Raw genomic sequence first — 19,381 nt, forward strand, 5'->3', positions numbered from 1 at the left:
ATATTAAACGTCACATACGGGTGACTAGGCATACGGGGTGGGGGAGGGGTTGGACGTGCGAGGCGGGGAGCTGGGTGTGCTGGGGGGGAAGGAGGTGGGAATGCCGAGATGGGTGGGGGCTGGGCATTTCGTTGAATAGATGACAACTAATAACTGCATCTATTCGAAATCCCACCGCTATTCTCCTCTCTCCTCCCCCACACCGCAATGGCAGTGGCACAATGCATTGGTCATCGTCGTTATCCTACCCCACACCGTAGTTCCAAAACATCGCAGGTTTCAAAACCCTCCTTGGGGTCACCAACGACGATGTTGGCGCTGCCGACGCTGCAAATTAAAATGACGCTACAAGTTAAAACGACACCATTGATGATCTGTAAGATGACGTCGGTGACGAGCCCTACTCTAAGAAGGAGTGCTCACAGTTTGGTTAACCGAATCGTGGGTTTTTTTCTTGAACTGAACTGACCTGATCTATTCTTTTAAAAATTGAACCGAAACCGAACTGATGTAATCGGTTAACCAATGGACCGATTAACCACGGTTCGATTTTTTGTTTTTTTTTTGCACTCAAAATAAAAAAAATAAAAAGCCTGAACAAGCATCGCAGAGGGGCGAGCTGGAGAGGGCGAAGTGGTGGCCGATGATTTGCTGGTGCCTGGTGGTTGTTGTCGCCTAAAGTGAAAGCCTGAGAGGTGGCGGAGCCGCGAAGATGAGAGATGAGAGAGACAAAGATAGTCAAACAAAGCTTGGGAGTGGAAGGTGGCGGTCTGGCGGAGTCAAGGTGGCGACCGATGTTGCACACTTGCACTGTTGCTGCGTGCTTGCTTGTTTGATGGTTGGCATGGCGGAGACGAAGATGACAGACAATAGAGAGTAAGAAAGAGACACATGGATTGGGGAAGACGAAGAGACAACAGACTCAAAGAGAAAGAGACGCAGGGATTGAGGAAGACGAAGAGACAAGAGTCACAAGAGTAAGAAAGTGAGAAAGGGGAAAGTGGGAAATAAAAATTTTGAAAATCCATTACTTAGACATTTGGGGAAAACTGAGAAGAAGAGTGTGGCCTCGACGAGTGTGCACCATTTGAAAATTGTGAAAATCCAATTTTCACAAGTCCCATTACTAAGCCTCTCTTTCTCTAAGGGGGAAAATTGTGAAGCATCTCATTTTTTGAAGAATGGAGCAACCGAAAAGGCCTGTGTGCGCACAAGTTTATTCACTCAGCCTCTACGAGTGTGCACCAGCCTGTTGGGACTTGGGACTTGGGACTTGGGAAAGGGGAAAATTGAAAAGATATGCATGTTACGGGTAAGATAAAAGTGGGAAAGGCGAACAGGCCACATGCACGTGACTGTGGCTGCTGATTTTTTTAAAAAGTATAAAAATAAATATAATATTATATATGTTATATATATTATTGTATATATATAGATCAGTTCGGTTAATCATCGTTTTTTTATAAGTTAATCGAAACCAAACCAAAATTTTCAGTTTTTTTAAGAATATCGAACTGAAACCGAATCGACTGGTTCGATTAACCAATTTTTTGGTTCAGTTTCGATTGGTTCGGTTTTCCAATTTTTTTGCTCATCCCTAACTCTAAGAAAATGTCCACTGCACCGATGATGCTGACACTAAAATTAACGATCTAGTGCTGGTGACTAGCAATAGGACGCCTGTGAGCCCTACACCGTAGTTCTAGTGTTGGTGACAAGTAACAGCCCAATCAGTTCAGTGCTGACAGAGACAGTGAGCCCGAACTAAAATCAAAAGGGTATTTTTGATCGTAAAAGGGTAGTTTGAGAATTATGAAAAAAAATTATCAATCACGTGGTGTCGGATGCAAATAGGACCCGTCGGTCGAGTAACAGCAGGGGAGGATTTGGACAATTGTCAGAAAATAAGGGTACCGTAAGACAATAACTAAATAGTAGGGGTACCGTGTATCATTACGCTAAACAATAAGGGTAATTTAAGAGATTTACCCATATAAATATATAATATATCGGATCGGACAAGGGAGTGATCCAAATCCAATCCGATTTCTGACCGAATCTTATTATGCATTCCAGAGATCCGAAGAGAGGTGACCCGAATCTTACCAAACAGGTTTGGTTATCGGATCGGATCATGATTAAATAGAATTGGTTATCGAATCGGATCATGATTAGATCCGTTTGCACCTTATGGAACCCTCAGCCGAATAACGAAATCCAAGGCCTGCACATGTAAAATGTCGAATCAGATACTTCCGGGTTCGGGTTGGGCTCGGTCAAGGTTGCGTGCCTCAGTCTGAATGTATAGGTGCTGTAAATTTCCAAAAAGGCAATTTCCATCTACGATGCCGGAGGGATAACGGCGAAAGCAAGATCGTGCGAATGATACACGCGTTTATTTAGGAATGATTGGGACCCTTCCGGCGGTGGATAACGAAACCACGTCGCTCTACCATTAAGATTACATTGTAACATGTGCCACGTGGTCGTACTTTGACCGTCCGATGTTCCTTCTCTTTCTATCTCACTGTCGATGAAGGAGCAAAGTGGCGTAGTGAACTCAAAGTCCATTGGGTTCGCGAGAGAGGGAAAAGAAAGTGGAATTTTAAGTGCTCCCCTAGCTCGAAAGAATTTGCTAAAACCCTAAAAACTTACGAGTTTCTTCCTATTGCAACTATTCAAGTTCGATAGACCGAACAACAATAACCTACGAGTTACTTCCTACTGCACCTGTTCAAGTTCGATAGACCGGACTACAATGGCGACTGCCCCATTGGACGAAGAAACGTCAAAGAAAGTCCTTCGCCAGGTTAAAAGCATATGATCTTTTCGCCTCCTATTTGTATTTATTTATTTATTTTTGCACCCGGGGGTATTGAATTTGAATCGGTTGCAAAATCATTTATCTTCTCCTTACAGGTTGAGTTCTACTTCAGTGATAGCAATCTTCCTAGGGATAATTTTCTTAAGAAATCGGTGAGCGAGAGCGAAGATGGCAGTATCCTTTTAAGTGAAATTGTTACCATTTTGTTGTCAAATTTGAGTTTTTTTTTTTTTTTTGCTTAGTTAACTCTGTTGTCTTCTCTGCTCCGTTGACCCTGACTAAAAATTTTAGTGGTTAGTTTGGCATTAATATGTTCTTTCTCTCGGATGAGAAGCCATCTCGGTTTGGGTGATTTAAAGCCGGACGACGTGTCGGAAGAGACGGTGAGGGCCGTCGCTCAAACTCTAAGAAATTCTGCTTCCCTTAAAGTTTCTGAGGATGGTGAGTTTTTACTCATACGATATTTATGCTATTTGTTTTTTCACGGTTCGGAAATATGATTCTAGTCTAGGGAAATATTAAATCAAACAATGCAGATCCTTCATGCTGTAGTCTTTGTTTTTATCTCATGGATTATTATTTCTGTGAATCTTCTTTTATTGAGGTTTCTTTTGGAATTTATCAACGAGGGTGGGCGAAGGAAAGAGGAAAAACCACTATGTTGATGTTTCTAGTCTGGCTTTAATTTATAGGCTTTTCTATTGTCTGAATACGTAGTTTGGCTAGCGGCTATATCGTGCTTATAACTGTTAGAAGTATATGCGCTGAGCTATATCAGCACAAAAGACAAGTTTTTTTCCTCTCATTTTTTGTATATGTCATCTTATGCATTGTTTTCTATTTTATTTTATACGGAACCTAAATGTTTCATATTGCAATGTAGCCCAATATTTTCTTTTATACTACTGAATTACTGATTCCAGTAAAGCTATGAATACTATATGATATATCCTTGTAAGTTACCTTGATGTTTCTTTTCAATGTTCTCTTGTTTTTATTTTCTCAATAATCATTGAATGGGGCTCTATTCACTATCTTCTTTGATGGCGATGCTATTTCTTTCTTGGACTATGTTGATATCATTTGTTTTTGACTGCAGTGTTTTGATCTTATTTGCTTAATGCTTTTCCTCTTTTTGCTTCCTGTTATAGGAAAGAAGGTTGGCAGGAGTACTGAACTATTAAAACCAGAAGAGGTTATAGAGCAAGTAAACATAAGAACCATTGCTGCATCACCTCTAGAGTATAATGTGAAACTTGAAGAAGTGGAGTCCTTCTTTGATAAATATGGCAAGGTACTGAATTTCTTTTTTAGTCACTTTACACTTTTGTCATGCTATTCTTGTTTTTATATGGCATTTACAACTTTATTACCAGCTAAAATCCTGGAATTCACGTAGTTGCCTTTAGTTAGGTTCTTGTTACATGTTTGTTTCTCATATATGATCTAGATGGACTATTCCCATGTTGGACTGCAACACTTCCAGCTTTCAGTCTCAGTCTTCTGTTTATTTCTTCATTTTTTATACCTAAAGTTTAACTTTTCAAGTTATAAGGTGAATAGGCTATTATATCCCATGTTTCAGTTAATTAAGATGCAATGCATATCTGCTATAGATTATACATTAGAAGTCATAAAGGAGCACAGAGCACTCATTGTATGTATTTTGCTTTTTGATCTATATGTATAATATGCGCTTTTAATACATAATTTGATCATTCTCTCCGGGTTATCTATGCAGCTAAAATCTGAATGTTATTGTCATATGCTCATAGTAAGAAGATTGACTTGATCTAGTCCATGCTATCTTTTTGTAGTTCTGAATCTTACAAGTGGGTCCTTTTCTGAATCAAATCTTACAGTTCAATCATTGAATCTCACAGTTTATCTGATTCGTGTGATTTGTATCAATTTGATTGGGGCCTAGTTTTCATCAATGTCTAGAATAAAGATATCTCGATTATTTATACCATTTTTTATTGAAGAAAGTAGTGTTTATCTTAATTGTGTGTTGCAAAATAAATACAAGTGTAGCTAATGTATAATGAGAAAAAAGACAGCCCTATGAAGCATGGAACACCATAAATCGACATTCATCTTTACATGAAGGATATAGTGGTCACAAAAAGCATGATTAGGGAAGTCCATAAAATAGCTGTGAAACAGAAAGCCATGAGTGGATATGGATTGTCATTTTTGCACTTCAATTACTTCCACTTTGAGTGCATTGCATTCAAAGCCTATGTTTTATTCTCCTTTTATTGTATTAGAATAATTATAAGAGGTACAACATTCCATGCAATGTCCCCATCATATGCCCCTCATACTCAATACAGCAAATGACCTAATGATTCGGGGCAGCCCCTACATAATTGGTGAGGCCACAGAAAGTTGTCCATAAACCTGAGTTGAACGGGAAATGCATGGAGGCATGGTATGCTGCTTCCTTCTCATGGGGACAGCTGGACATGACAACAAATAAGTCACCAGTCACCACCTTATTTTGAAATTGTGCTTTAAAAGTCAAGTAAGGATGAGCTGGAGTTATAGTTGATGACATATGAATGAACGTATACTGATAAGAATCTAGTGCTAGCTGTGCTATCTGTTGCCCTACTTCAGTATGTATTCTGTGGACACCTCTCTTGGCCTCTCCTTTCCCACTCACTTTTTCTTATTTCTTCTCTGATCACTTGCATGTTTTTATTGCAGGTGAATAGTGTCAGGCTACCTCGCCATATTGCAGACAAGAAGGTCTTTTGTGGCAGTGCTCTGATTGAGTTCTCATCAGAGGAAGATGCTGAAAATGTTCTGAAACAAAGTTTGATCTATGCAGGCACCGAGTTAAAGCTAAAACCAAAGTATGATTTAGTTGTAATTGTTTGTCTTGGTGCAAATATATATATATATTATAGTTTTAACACAGATATTAAAGTACTAATTTTTCTATTCATTCTTTTGCTTGTGTTTGTCTTGTGAATCCATGCATGTGAAGTGGCTGCATTGCATTTTTTATTCATTTTGGTGAAATCTGTCATTTCAAAAAGCTGTGTTTTTTCCATGGTGCTGGTGTGCAACATACATGTGAGAAGACTATAATACGATATTTGAAATGGAGAAGAAAAGTTGGGATTCTTTTAGCAATTTCCTGAAAAGTATGGAACAAATTTATAGGGGAAAGAATTCTCAAATTTTTTGTCTTTTTTTTTGGTAATTTGCTTTAACTCGGATTTTAAAAGGCTGTGCTTATCCCTAGATTAATGTATATTCCTCATTATACCCCAATAATGATTCCATCTGATAGATTTGCTGATTTACTTGTGAAGCTATCACCATATTAATGTGTAAAAGACCTATATGCTGATCTAGTATTTATTTCTACCCTTATAGTAATAAGCTCTTATGCTTGTTTTGAGACATTAAGCTTCTTATGTCACGTAGTTTTGAGAATGGGGCAATTGTTCCAACCTTTTTCTGTATGATCTTTTTACCAAGAAAAAGGTAATAGTTTAATTTCAAAGTTGGTGGACCAGAAAGTTTTGCATACGCTTGAAGGAGAAATAATTTTTTTTTGATGAATAACTTGAAGGAGAAATATTATACTAGCAGTTGAAATCTTTACATCATTTCCATATTATGTGATGCCATTGCCCTATGTTGGTTTTCTGGCATTCCATAGTTTTCTATGATTCTTGGATCTACATTGTGTTTTTTTTAAATGTGACATTTGAATCTTTGTTGAGATGAACTGACTTGAAAATGCATCATAGTATTGTAGTTTCTCATAAAGAAAATGGGAGATGCCTTAATTTTGTTTAAGTCTGAAAATAATTTATGGATTCTCAAATTAGGAATAACTTAGTAAAAGAAGATTTTTATAATTGTTAAGATATAAGAAAATCAACCATGCTCTTACAATTTCAACTATATCTCTATAGTCTTGAAAAGATCTCAGGCACCCAATATATATGGGTATGAAATTGTTAAATGGTTCTGTGTCACCGAGAGGAAAAACCATTTTTTTTTTTAATTCAGCTTCACTCCTATGTTTCCAATATAAGACAAAAGTAAAGCTGTTATTGTGTTAAGTGGCCACTTTATTTTTTCCCTTAATTGATATTTTGGGCATCTATGTACAAATTTTTCTTACTGTAATTTGTAATTTTGATGGTCAATTCTTTATGTAAAAACTTAGAGTTTACATGCATATTTTGTTACTTGGTAAGGCTTTCTGTTGAATGTTAGAGATTTAGGTTTTCCTTTGACAAATAAATACAAAATCACATTTCTTGATATACTTGTGTGTTAATCTTCCTGCATGCTCATGGCCTGACATGGTGGTTTTTCTTAGAAATAAATTCAGTTTTTGGCTTCTTTGCAGCATGCATGCTTTTTTCTGTTCTGAACCTTATGATCTTATATTTACTTTGTTGTTTTGTTCAGGAAAGATTTTGATGCTGAAAGAGCAAAAATGGTAGATGAATATGAAAATTCTCGTTCCTCTACAGGTTCCAAGTTTAAAAACAATTCTAGTACAAGTGGGAAGTAAGTTCCCAGTAACCATGTCTAACTGCTTATTCCATTGTCTCATTGTTTATTGTGATTATCTTTTTTTTTTTCTGTTTTAATGTTTTTTTTTTTTTATTTTATGTTCATCACAGCTATCCTAAAGGCTTAATTATAGCGTTTAAACTCAAGAAAGTGTCAGGAGGGCAAGGTGATATTCTTAAGACAGCAGATGACAATGGAGATGCCTGTAAGACAGGGGAGGAACTCGATTCCAAGGAAAATTCTGTTGAAGTGAGTGGACAAGAAGCCTCACGAAGTGATAAAGATGTTGAAGAAAAACCTTTGCATGATGTTGAAGCTGAGAGGGGAGAAGTTACTGCGAAAGTCGATGAAGGGAGTGCAGAAAAGGAGTCTGGAGAGGCTGTCCATGAGGCTGAGAAGAAACCTCCTGAAGATGCATCTCAAGAGTGCAATGTGAAGGCATCAGGTGGAGAAATAACCAAAGCTACTATGTACAAAGACAACAATGATGTTGTCTTGCGTGAAGATCTTAAGGATGTCTTTAACAGATTTGGCACTGTCAAGGTAATTGCTTTTCTCTTTCTTAGTATTGTTGGTTTGAAACTTTGATATGTTCTAGAAAAGTGGCCTTTAATTTTTTTATTGAAAATCATCTGCATTTGAATGATCTCACTTTCTAATCATGCAATGTTTACAATGGTCCCTTTGTTTTCTATCCTTTCTGTTTTGTTGAAGTTGAGTATAGAGAAATTTATTTATCTTCTTGACATTCATCTTCATTGTCCATCTTTCTTAATGTGGTATTTATGTATTCTGTTGGACTTGTTCTAGACTTCTAGTTGATGTATCTCCTACCAGGTTTGATTATTGTATTAGCATGCCTCATTTTTATTTGAAGCTATTGTTGTCTTGGCTACATGGATTTTTTTTGACAATAAATGAAAAGAAGTATTAGTAATATAAAAAGAAAATTACAGCTATGGAAAGGTTGTTGAGGTAACACTCCAGTCAATAATATAGCCAACCAAATTCCTACAAAAAATGTACAAATTATGAATGGATAAGAATCCAATCTGAAATTAAATTTCATGTTTCCATACAAATTTAATCACAACACTATATTTTGCTTCAACTTTTCTTCTTTTTCGTTCCTTCCAAATTTTCCCGCAAACAGCAAAGTGAACCTAGCTTCAAAATAACATTCATAAAAAAAACCTAGCTTCAAAATAACTTTGCCTTCTTACTTGAATATCAGACTATAACAAGGAAATCTTCATGGTTTGTCATGGATGCCACACATGCTTTGTAAGCAGTGAAAATAATCCTTATACAATCTTAGAAACCTGAAAGCAATATGCAGATGCCTCATTTAAAACATATTGGGTAATCTGTTGAGGGATCAACACAGAAAACCATTATTTTTCATTAACAGATTCGTCGGTGCATATTTTGTGAGTTTGGCTTCGACCATTAGGTGAAAATAAGTGCCTTAGGAGTTGCAGGTTGCAAAGTGGAATGCATTTTTAATGGGTGCACTTCCCATTATACCGTTATGTAAAAAAGGGTTATGATGATAATATAATAGTTAAAGATGATAATTTCATTTAATTTTCTATTTCCTTGTGCCATCCTGATCAAAGAAGTTTCATAATGTAGAAAAGAAATCATATACAAAGGATATAGTTGTTAGACAGTAGTTCCAATGTTATTAGTTCATTTATGCTATATTAAATTGCTTTACATCTAGTCAAACCATGTTAAATTGAGTTTATGTGCGTAAAAATCCACCTCAAAAGGGTCATGTGATAACTGAAAATGAGCTGTATTTCACTGTTTCAGATGGAAGGAAAGTTTTGAAACCCAAATGTTGTCCCTTATCTTGTAGGGTTGTTTGGTCTTCTTTCTACCCTTAACAAATTGCTAGTTGATATTCTTGTGGTAACAAGGTATATTCTCTTGACCGCAATAAAGTTTCCTATCGAGTCTCTGATTGTGTGTCTTGGTGTTGTTGCCAGCATATTTAAACCCATTGAATTTCAGCTTCATCTGGTCCCGTGTATTAATTGCCCCCTCTTTGATCATGACCTAAGGTATTCTCTTGACAGCAATAAAGTTTCCTATCGAGTCTCTGATTGTGTCTTGGTGTGATTTTGTTGCCAGCATATTTTAACTCATTGAATGTCAGCTTCATCTGGTCCCATGTATTAATTGGCCCCTCTTTGATCATGACCTGTTTTGGGTATGTTGATTTGTCGTTATTGAAAGAATGAGTTTGTGGTTAGCTTGAAAATCAGAATTGTTGAGCAATTTGTTGAACCATTATATCACATTAATTGGAGCTTGTTTGTTTTATTCACATTGCAGGTGCCATGGTTTAAAGGTTCCATCTATTGTTTTTCTTGTTTGCATGATTTTGTTGCATCCTAAATCTTGCAAAATTTCACCCTTCATGATTGACTATCCAGTTCCTTTTGGATAAAAAATTTATCATTCTTAAGATCACTGATATTGGGCAGACAGAAGATGTAGCCATCATCCCTTTACTCCATGCAGTCCTTTGGGGTATATGGGAAGAAAGGAACAACAGAACCTGTGGAAACCAATTCAGAAATGTGGAAGATCTAATCTCCTACATAACATTTCTCTGTAACCACACCTTTGGGTGGTTAATTCTGAAGCTTTCAAATGTCTGTCTCTAAATGACCTCCAAAGCAACCTTCCAGCCATCCTGCAGTCCTCTCCTAGATCTGAATCGACCATGAGAAGCCTTGTTAGGGAAGACGGTGGGATGACCCTAAACTTTGATGGCAGTGCCCAAGGATCTATTGGCCAAGCAGGAATTGGTGGTGTCTTCCATGGGGAGAGGGGGATCAGCTGGGCTTATAGTGGTCCGATTGGGAGGGCTGATGCTACAAAAGCCAGAGGTCTTGTCAGTACTCACAGGAATTTGGCTTGCTAAACAGCTGGGTTTTTGCTTTTTAACTATGAATGAGGACTCTCTAAATACTATAGCCTGGCTAAGGGAGGAAGGAGGGCCTTGGAGACTTGCACATCTGCTAGTTGATGCTTGAGATATCTTAGAGTCAATGAATGTAAATCTGGTCGGGATTCCTAGGGAGCAAAACACTGTTGCAGACAGCCTTGCAGAATCAGGGGTTTTTAGGGAAGGCTTGTAGTGACTCCTGCTTACCTAAATAATTCTGCCTCAGCTGTTTTAGTTTTCAGTACATTCACTCGTGTACTTTTTCCTGTTTTAATTCAATAAAAGTTACCTTTGCTCAAAAAAAAATATCCCTTTACTCCAAGTAGACCCTCAAATCATTGTGAGCCTTGGCTTTTTGACAAATCATAGGCCACTTGGGATATTATTCTGTAGACCTTTCAATCTTGGAGTTTTTAGGACAGTTATCATTAATTCCTCTCTCCCATGTCATACTGTTCAATATCTTTACTTTCTTTCATAGTTTTTTGATATCTCTATGGAAAAGTCATATGGATTTATGGTGCTGGTTTCTCCTTATACTACATTACTGGATGCATGTTTTGATGTTTCATGATATTGAAATGTGAGACCTTGGTTTGAAGATAATGATCCGAAGTGTAACATTTGTGTTTATCAATGTATATCTAGAACTAAGCCTTGTTGTTTCTAAAATTAACCTTGACAATACTGGTATTTCATCTGCATCTTTGATTTTTTGTCTGTTTCTTCAGCTGCTTGTAAACCACCATTTGTTTTGTTTTTTTCCTTGTCCTGCTCCTTCCCACGCTCATACTGCTTGCTTCATTGGCTATTTGCTGGTTCCATGTGACCCCAACATGTACCAAGTGAATCTTTTGCCATGGATAAGTGAGCTTATGCATGGTAGTTGTCTAATTCAGTTTTTTCTTACCTGGATTGTGGGACTATACAACCGGGGGGTTGCCTGTCCCTTTTTGCCCACAGCCCCAACCCGGGTGAAGGTGCTATCCGAGCCCATGTCTGTCTCCACTACAACCAACCTTGTCTTAGGTCAAATTATTTAGTGTTATATCACTCTTGATATTGTCATATTGTTTGTGTTGTTTTGATTGTCTTGGATCAATGTCGAAGAATATATAAATGGGAGAGGTTCTGAAAATATTCTGCCTATGTGTGCTTTCTACTTTGAAGTTTGTTGACTACAGAATTGGAGAGGAATCTGGATATATACGTTTTGAAGCACCAGAAGCAGCTCAAAAAGCTCGTGCGGCAGCAGTGCTCGCTGATGAAGGCGGGCTAATTGTGAAGAATTATATTGCTACCTTGGAAGCAGTTACTGGTATGCATCAGTCTTTATCTGTATCTACTTAAGAATAATGCAAAACAATATTGCAGATCTTACTGTAAATCTGTGTATGGATACCCATGATTAGACTTTGCTTGCCATCAGCTCAAAAACATCTGACTGATGGGGGTTCATCATTTAAGCCTTGTCCCAACTATAAGGGGCGAGCTACATGAATCCTTCTCTCCATCATCTCTAAAACAGGGATTGTGGTTGATGTAGATGCGCCATATACCCTTTCCTTTTTTGCTTAGCCTTCTATGTTGTGCAAGGTTTCAACAGCGTCTTTGACATATGTAGAAATGCACTATTTAAAGCCACTTTGTAGCATGTATAGCGCCTAGTTTGAGAATGTTTTTTATGTTTTGATAGTATTACGCAGTTGCAATACATATATCATTTTAAGAAAGCAATGGTTTATTTCAAGTGTCAACCTTTTGGTGGGGGCGGGGGTTGGGGTATATGGACGTGTGTCTAATCCATTACTATTGCAGATGTAGACTTGCCTATTTAGCCCTTTTCATTGTTGCATGATTCAATGGCATTCATGAACATGTTTAGCTCCTGATTGTGCTAGTACGCTCTACATAGTTCTGAACCCCAACCCATCTGAATTTGGATTTTTCTCCTCAGAGTGCGCCTCACACCAACCTCACAGTGCATTCAGCCATGCATTGGGAACATCACCCCATGAGTGATAACATCAAGAATGGGAGATGTTCTAATGCATGGATGCAATGTGCTGTAAGGTTGGTGTGAGGTGCGCTCTGTGAGGAGCAAATCTGATCTTAACCATCCCCCCAAAAGAATAAATAAGGAAGAAAAGCAAGAGATAGAAGGAAAAAATGATGGTTAGTCATATTCTGATTTTAACCATCCCCCCAAAAGGATAAATAAGGGAAAAAAGGAATAAATGGAAGGAAAAATGATTGGTTAGTCATAAAAACTACGATTGATATGTACTTATAAAAAAGAAAAGATGTAAATCAGGTCATGTTTCTATTCTTATTAATAACAGCTTGCACAGTTATAACTGCCTAAAGTGTCATTTTTTGCATGAGTTCTATTGGAAATGATAAGTGGCAATGTAGATTGCTTTTTTAGGAGAAACTAAAAAATAAAAGGGCGGGAAGGATCACAGATGAATCTTAATTGATAAAGGTAGGAAAATTAATGACATCAGCCTTGAGCTGGGCATTGTGTGGAAGTTACATCTAATCTATTACTTATTGGTTTAAATGTATTGCAGTTGTAATCGTTTCCCTTAGTTTCGTTTTGAAAGATACTGCACTAAGAAATTATCACCTTTTTTGCCATACTCTCAGGTGAGGCAGAGACGGAGTACTGGAACTTACTCCGTGGTAATCAGGAGAGGCACAGGGAAAGTAAATTCAATAGAGGAAGGTGAATATTTGCTTTATCTACTTTATATTTGCATGAATATTTGCTTCTGAAGGGGTCCATTACAAAAAGTAATGGTAAAATCTTGGGCTGGTAAGTCTGACAACTCGGGTTCAAGTCTGGGAGTGGCCAGTTTGAGCAAAGAAAGTTCCAAGGGTTGATTGTATTCGGTTTTACTTTTATTCTAATCCAAAATAAAGTTTTGATTGGGACATTTATGTCTTGTACAGGGGAGGAAAAAATGGTAGGGGTGGGAGACATTTTGGTGGAAAACATGCTCGCTCCAGAGAAAATGATTCTGTCGGACGCCCAAATAAAACCCAGAAGGTAGCAGTGGCTTGAGTGTCTTTAAGCTTTATTATGTTTGAAATCCATTGCTACAGAAATGCTTTCAACAATTGCAGATCGAGTGGGTAATCATCTCACGTCCATCAATATGTACTAGAAGGTATACAGTTGCTATTATTATTCATTCCATTTCTTAGTGTAATGCGATAACATCTATATTTTATTTTATGGGATCTCAATTTTTCTTGCCCTTCATTTCCGTCTCTTTCCCACCTTGCATAAAATTACCTGTAAATTGCACATATCTACTGCCAACGTCGTTCAAGAACCTCATTCAAAAGCTAACTCAGTTGGAATCATAAAATTGCACATGGGTACTATCTTATCCATACAACGGTACAACCCATGAATATGCATGATTTGGATTGTTCTTGAACCGGTGCTACACTTTCCTCGCACACGACCTTGTGTTGAGGACAATTTTCGACCTGCGTGGTCATTTCGAAGATTTAGGAACATTACCCTAATGGTGATGATTGATGTATGGACAGTCGAGACCGTGAACCTCGTCTTCCCTTTTTTAAATGCACATTGTCTTGCACCGTTCATTTGCTTTCTTTGACGGCTGGCCCCTGTTGGTCCATGACATCACCATATTTGTGATCAATATAACAGTTCCTACATATCCATGAACCAGGTGTATCAATTGGACCGTATTTGGTCCAATCTGATCTGGTGAGTCAGATTATGGATGGATCAGGTTCAATCCAATCCGTTGAATAATTTTGAGCATTTTGGACCAGTCTAATTCAGTGTCTGGATCGTTCAATCTGTTTAAATTGATTTTAATTTAATTTGGTCCCAATCCAAATCTTGTCCGTTGGCATATGCATTACGTTCTATCAACGGACTGGATATTGATTCAATTTGAGCTCGTCCAATATAAACCCATTGCGAATGCACCAGGGCCAATCCAATCCAATGAATGCTTTGGACCATTAAGTCTGGACTGGTCCAATTCAATCTCTTATTTCTGATTCATCCCACAATCAGTCCGCTGACACCCCTTCAACTGTTCCATCAACCAATCGTATTGTCATCAATTTTCATTATTTCCATTACTTGCAAATGCAATAATTTTAATTGCTCATGATCCTTTATTATCATTGAGCGTAATTTTTAGCGTCTCTTTGATTTTGCAGTCGGAATAGAATCAGAATCCTTGGAGTCAGAATGAGAATGATCTATTCCTCTTGTTTGATTCAAATGAGAGTTGAATCAGAACTGGAATCAGCTGGCATGGATTCTCATTCTTGAGGGGTAGACAACGAGTCAATGACTATTCCCTCAAATGAGGGAATGTCATTCCACCATAAATTGGAATGAAATTTCAATTGAACCCAAATAAACTGTTCTATTCCATTTCTGATTCCAGATCCCTATTCTTGCAACCAAACGGACTCTTGGTAATGTGAGTATATTTAAGGTTGATTTGGATCACACATGCATCTGTTAGACCTTTTAAGTGGGCCAGATCACCACAAGCCGGCATAGCCCAACATAACTTGGGCTGGCCCTGGCCCATGTTGGTCACTGTAGGAAGCAAGCTGTGCTAGGTTTAGACCAAACCCTCTTGCCAGGCTTGGGTTTTGAGGCCCAATTTGGTTGGTGGAGCTAAAATTTGTTGGGGTGGACTGAATAGTAAAAACCGTTTTTTTTTTTCAATTTCTATTGTTTATCTTAATAATTTATTTTAAATATTATATTATATTTTAGTTTTTTTCTAAAACTTAGTGCTGCTCACCACCTGTGGCCTGGCCTGGCCCGGGGCCACTTGGGCTCTTGCTGCAGGTCATGTGCTTCCCTTTTGAGGGATTGCAGTCACAGCCCACCCAAGCGTGTGTGTTGGTACAGCCCGCTACATTGCGGGCTGCCTGCAAAAGTGGGCCGTGCCAACCATTACACCTCCAGGCTCCAGCTTTTGTTTTTGAGATCACTTTAACTGTTTGGAAAAAACAGCCTGGGCTGTTTCGGGAACCTATAGACATCTTAAATAATTCAGGTCCTTATTTATCTTTTCAACTAAAAAGTATCGAGTGCAAATACTATTTTACCTACACTTATTATATCATTTATAGTAGGATCCCCAAATAGCGGTGGGCGTAGGCTGTTTTTTACAAACAGCCAAAGTTTAGCTATTAAATGAATCTGCTGAATGGTTTAACTTTGGCTGTTGGGGCCCAACAGCATAAGCTGGTGAGACAGTTTCTGGGTTAGGCACGTTCTGGGCAGTTCACCTATTCACGCCCAAGCTTTAGTTTTTAGTCAAAATAAATTAAAATGTAATTACTAATTTATCCATTCTGATGATAACGTGGCATTTTCAGAAATTCTCTCAACAGCATAGACTGTTGGCCCCAACAACTAAATTTTTTCTTTGCTGAATCTCGTTTCCTGCGAGCTGTGAATGAAATACTTTCCATGGCACATCTCGTACTGGACATGTCACAATTTTATGATGGGTCCCAGTCACGTGGTGAAACGTGCCGTGTGATATCATGTTGAAGGAGTGTTGGAACCTATTTTGTTGGGAGGAGATCTCAACTACCCCTACTAAGGGATTTATGATAGTTATGTTTTGGCTGCTGAATGCGGGTGGGCCGATGGGGGCTTCAAAGTGGATTTCGGATTTCCTGTCCACGATAATTCCGCTCACCTCTACCCACAACACACTACCCCCTACTCCCGTGAATTGGGAACATCTCCCCTTACATAATACTATGCAGAGAATGAGATATTCTGTGTCTCCTTGTATGACTAGTTCGTGTGCCCACCACTTCAAAGTGCAATTCGCCCTTCCTGGCAATAGCTATAAAGTCTCGACTTATGTAAAGATATTCTGTGTCTCCCTCATTGGAGATTTGAGTTGGAGGAACTGTGATCTGGCTTCATATTCTTTTTTTTTTCTTGTGTAAAGATATTCTGGATAAAATTGGGGCTCTGTTTGTCTATGTCACTTTTCTAAACAATGTGGCGTATCCCCCCGGAAAAAGGTCTGGTAGAGTCTGGTTTGGTGGGGTCTGAGTCTGATTGCCCTGGATGGCTGTAAAGTCTTGGATAGATCATAAACCTTCTTCTAGTTGATCAATGTGATCTGCTAATTACCAAAAAAACATAAAATAAAATGCAGAAGGGAACGGATCTTTGGACGGTTGTGGTCCAAAATCCAAATTGCAGAGAAGTGCCCCATCTCCGATTCCGGACTTCTAACGAGAAGACACTGGCCACAAGATCCTAAAACTGTACATCGGGAATATCATTCGTACTTTATGTTGTAATTCATGGGATATATTCCCGATGTGTGGTTGAGGTGTCTCGTGGCCAGCATATCCCAAAAGTCGCTTTCTCCATCGTCATTGATTCTGGTAACCAAATACGTGGTGCTAACACGCCCACAGCCCACTTAATCCATCTGTTGAGTTCAAAGGAGGTCCTAGGAAGAAGAAGAGGCTGCTTAAAAGGTCTAACCTTTTACACCTGAACACAAAATAAGAAGAAGAAGAAATGGGAATAGTGGAGGAAGCACACAACCTAAGGGTGTTGGGATCAGGCCAACAGGTCATAGTTCTCGCTCATGGCTTCGGTACAGATCAATCCTTATGGAAACACTTGGTTCCTCACCTAGTCAACGACTACCGGGTTATCCTCTTCGACAACATGGGCGCCGGCACCACTAATCCCGACTATTTCGACTTTGATCGCTACTCTACTCTCGAAGGCTATGCGTACGACCTCCTCGCCATCTTGGAAGAGCTCCAGATCGTTTCCTGCATCTTCGTTGGTCATTCAGTCTCCGCCATGGTCGGCGCTCTCGCCTCCGTCGCTCGCCCCGATCTCTTCTCCAAACTCATCATGATCTCCAGCTCACCCAGGTAATATTATTTTTTATTAATAAAAAAAATTTAAACTTGACAGTCTTCACCACCTATAGCCATGTGTATATTTCATTTCTTTTCCAACTGACCAAACTATTGAATATATTAAGGTACTTGAACGACGCTGAGTATTACGGAGGCTTCGAACAAGAAGATCTCGACCAGCTATTCAATGCGATGAGAGAGAATTACAAGGCGTGGTGTTCGGGGTTTGCGCCGTTGGCGGTGGGAGGCGATATGGACTCCGTGGCGGTGCAGGAGTTTAGTCGGACGTTGTTCAACATAAGACCCGATATAGCCCTCAGCGTGGCTCAGACCATATTCCAGAGCGATTTAAGGCAAGTATTAGGCCTTGTGACGGTCCCTTGTCACATACTACAGAGTAGTAAGGACTTGGCTGTTCCGGTGGTGGTGTCCGAATACCTGCACAGGAACCTCGGTGGCGAATCCATTGTCGAGGTCATGGCGTCGGACGGTCATCTCCCTCAGTTGAGCTCGCCAGATGTCGTTATTCCAGTTCTTCTCCGGCATATCCATTTCGACATTGTAACCTGATTCCCCCTGCCCCCACCCGGGGAAAAAATAACTAACAGTTTCCATTATCACGGTGCTTTCTTCTTCCATCGGTTGACAGCTCCGTAGCAGTAGCTAGCTAGCATATGCAGATCTGAGCTTCAGAACAGAAAACCGGGTTGGTTTGGAGAAAGAGTCAAAGAGACCAGGACAAGAAATGAGGTCGTATATTGTATTATTTGCTTCTGGGGAGTTCTGGATCAATGAATATGAATGGGTAGGTGGTAATTTACTAGTTTAGAACATGGTAGCGTTAAGTTTGTATGTATTTATTTAATGTTATCTGGTTTCCATATTCAAATTAGTTTTTTGATGAGTTGAAATGCACAAATGAAAGAAAAGATTTCTTTGCAGGAATCTCTTTCTTGTTCCATCTTTCCGGCTGTTTTATTTGGCATTTGTTTTCATTAAATATAGAGGTAATACATATAAGGGCAACTTTTGGGGTTTAATAGTAATATATTTAAAAAATTTTAAAAATAAGTTAACTTTTTAAAACTAATATCAATAAAAGGCAAAAACACTGTTTATCTTCTTCTTGCTGACCACGGCCGCCTTCGCCCACCTCCGCCTCCGGCAATGTTGTCGGAGGTGGCCAGAGGCAGAGGTGGCGGCGGCGGCGCTAGTGATTTCTCTGTCCAACGCCACTGCCGCCTTTGCCTCCGACCACCTCCGGCAAGGTTGTTGAAGGCGGAGGCGGAGGTAGACGGAGGCGCGGCGGGCGACAACGGACAGTAGTTCTAGTGAACAAATGGTAAAAAAAAGGAAGATGAACAACGTTTTTGCTCTTTATTAGGGCGGATTTGGCCTTCCAATGACATCATGACACATGGCATCTTGGAACAACTAGTTGACACATAGGCACCACCTAAGCAATGGCTTGGAGTCCCAGATCGTGGTTTCTCTTCGCCTAGACCCGGCGACTTGCCTTCACTACCAACCTAGTGACCTCGACCACAACTCAAGTCGACTAGAAGCACCTCGTCATTGGACGAAGTGACCTCGACGAAAGGAGCGACCTCCCTCGAGGGCGTGCTGGCCTAACTAAGGTCCAAGTGGCGACCTGCAAGATGTGCTCACCGAAAAATTTGGCATGCATATCCCGACACTCCCACGATTCTTGGAAGTTGGCCCACGTACCAAATGTTTCGGAGGGTGGTCAACATGCATGATGTTTACCTCCAAGGATTTCGAACCGGTTAGGCACGATCTCCCGAAAATCTCGGATGCGGTGCGTGAGGCCCACACTAAATAATGCCTATATAAAGGCACCAACCCCAAAGACTCAGAGAGGAGAAAAAAAAAGAGGTACGCGTGATTATTCTACTCACTAGCACTCAAGTTCTCAAGCATTCATCTCACATTCACAACATAAGTATTGACTTAAGCATCAGCGACCTTGCCGAGTTAGCTACCCCGGGTTGTCTGATCCACTGTTTTGCAGAATGATCCAACTCGCCTCCCAATTGAAGTTCGGATTGCCTTCCAGCTAAGAGTAGCCAGATCGTACACCAATTGGACGG

At 39.3% G+C, this 19,381-nt stretch overlaps 2 protein-coding genes across 2 annotated transcripts; both read left to right on the plus strand.

The window, feature by feature from the left end:
• Positions 1 to 2,546: 2,546 nt before the first annotated feature.
• LA1 (La protein 1) lies at positions 2,547 to 13,605 on the plus strand. Its single transcript, XM_010273521.3, has 10 exons — positions 2,547 to 2,809; positions 2,920 to 2,998; positions 3,116 to 3,265; positions 3,976 to 4,118; positions 5,537 to 5,685; positions 7,268 to 7,369; positions 7,486 to 7,918; positions 11,508 to 11,655; positions 12,987 to 13,065; positions 13,293 to 13,605. The coding sequence occupies exons 1-10, from the start codon at positions 2,759 to 2,761 to the stop codon at positions 13,402 to 13,404; spliced, it is 1,446 nt and encodes a 481-aa protein (XP_010271823.1). The 5' UTR covers positions 2,547 to 2,758; the 3' UTR covers positions 13,405 to 13,605.
• Positions 13,606 to 16,727: 3,122 nt separating this feature from the next.
• Positions 16,728 to 18,231, plus strand: LOC104607794 (karrikin insensitive 2 receptor CA-like). Its single transcript, XM_010273510.3, has 2 exons — positions 16,728 to 17,282; positions 17,396 to 18,231. Exons 1-2 carry the CDS (start codon positions 16,915 to 16,917, stop codon positions 17,838 to 17,840), a joined length of 813 nt encoding a protein of 270 aa, XP_010271812.1. The 5' UTR covers positions 16,728 to 16,914; the 3' UTR covers positions 17,841 to 18,231.
• Positions 18,232 to 19,381: the final 1,150 nt, after the last annotated feature.

This window comes from Nelumbo nucifera, chromosome 5 (assembly GCF_055504915.1).
Source record: "Nelumbo nucifera cultivar China Antique chromosome 5, China Antique-T2T, whole genome shotgun sequence".
NCBI lineage: Eukaryota > Viridiplantae > Streptophyta > Magnoliopsida > Proteales > Nelumbonaceae > Nelumbo > Nelumbo nucifera.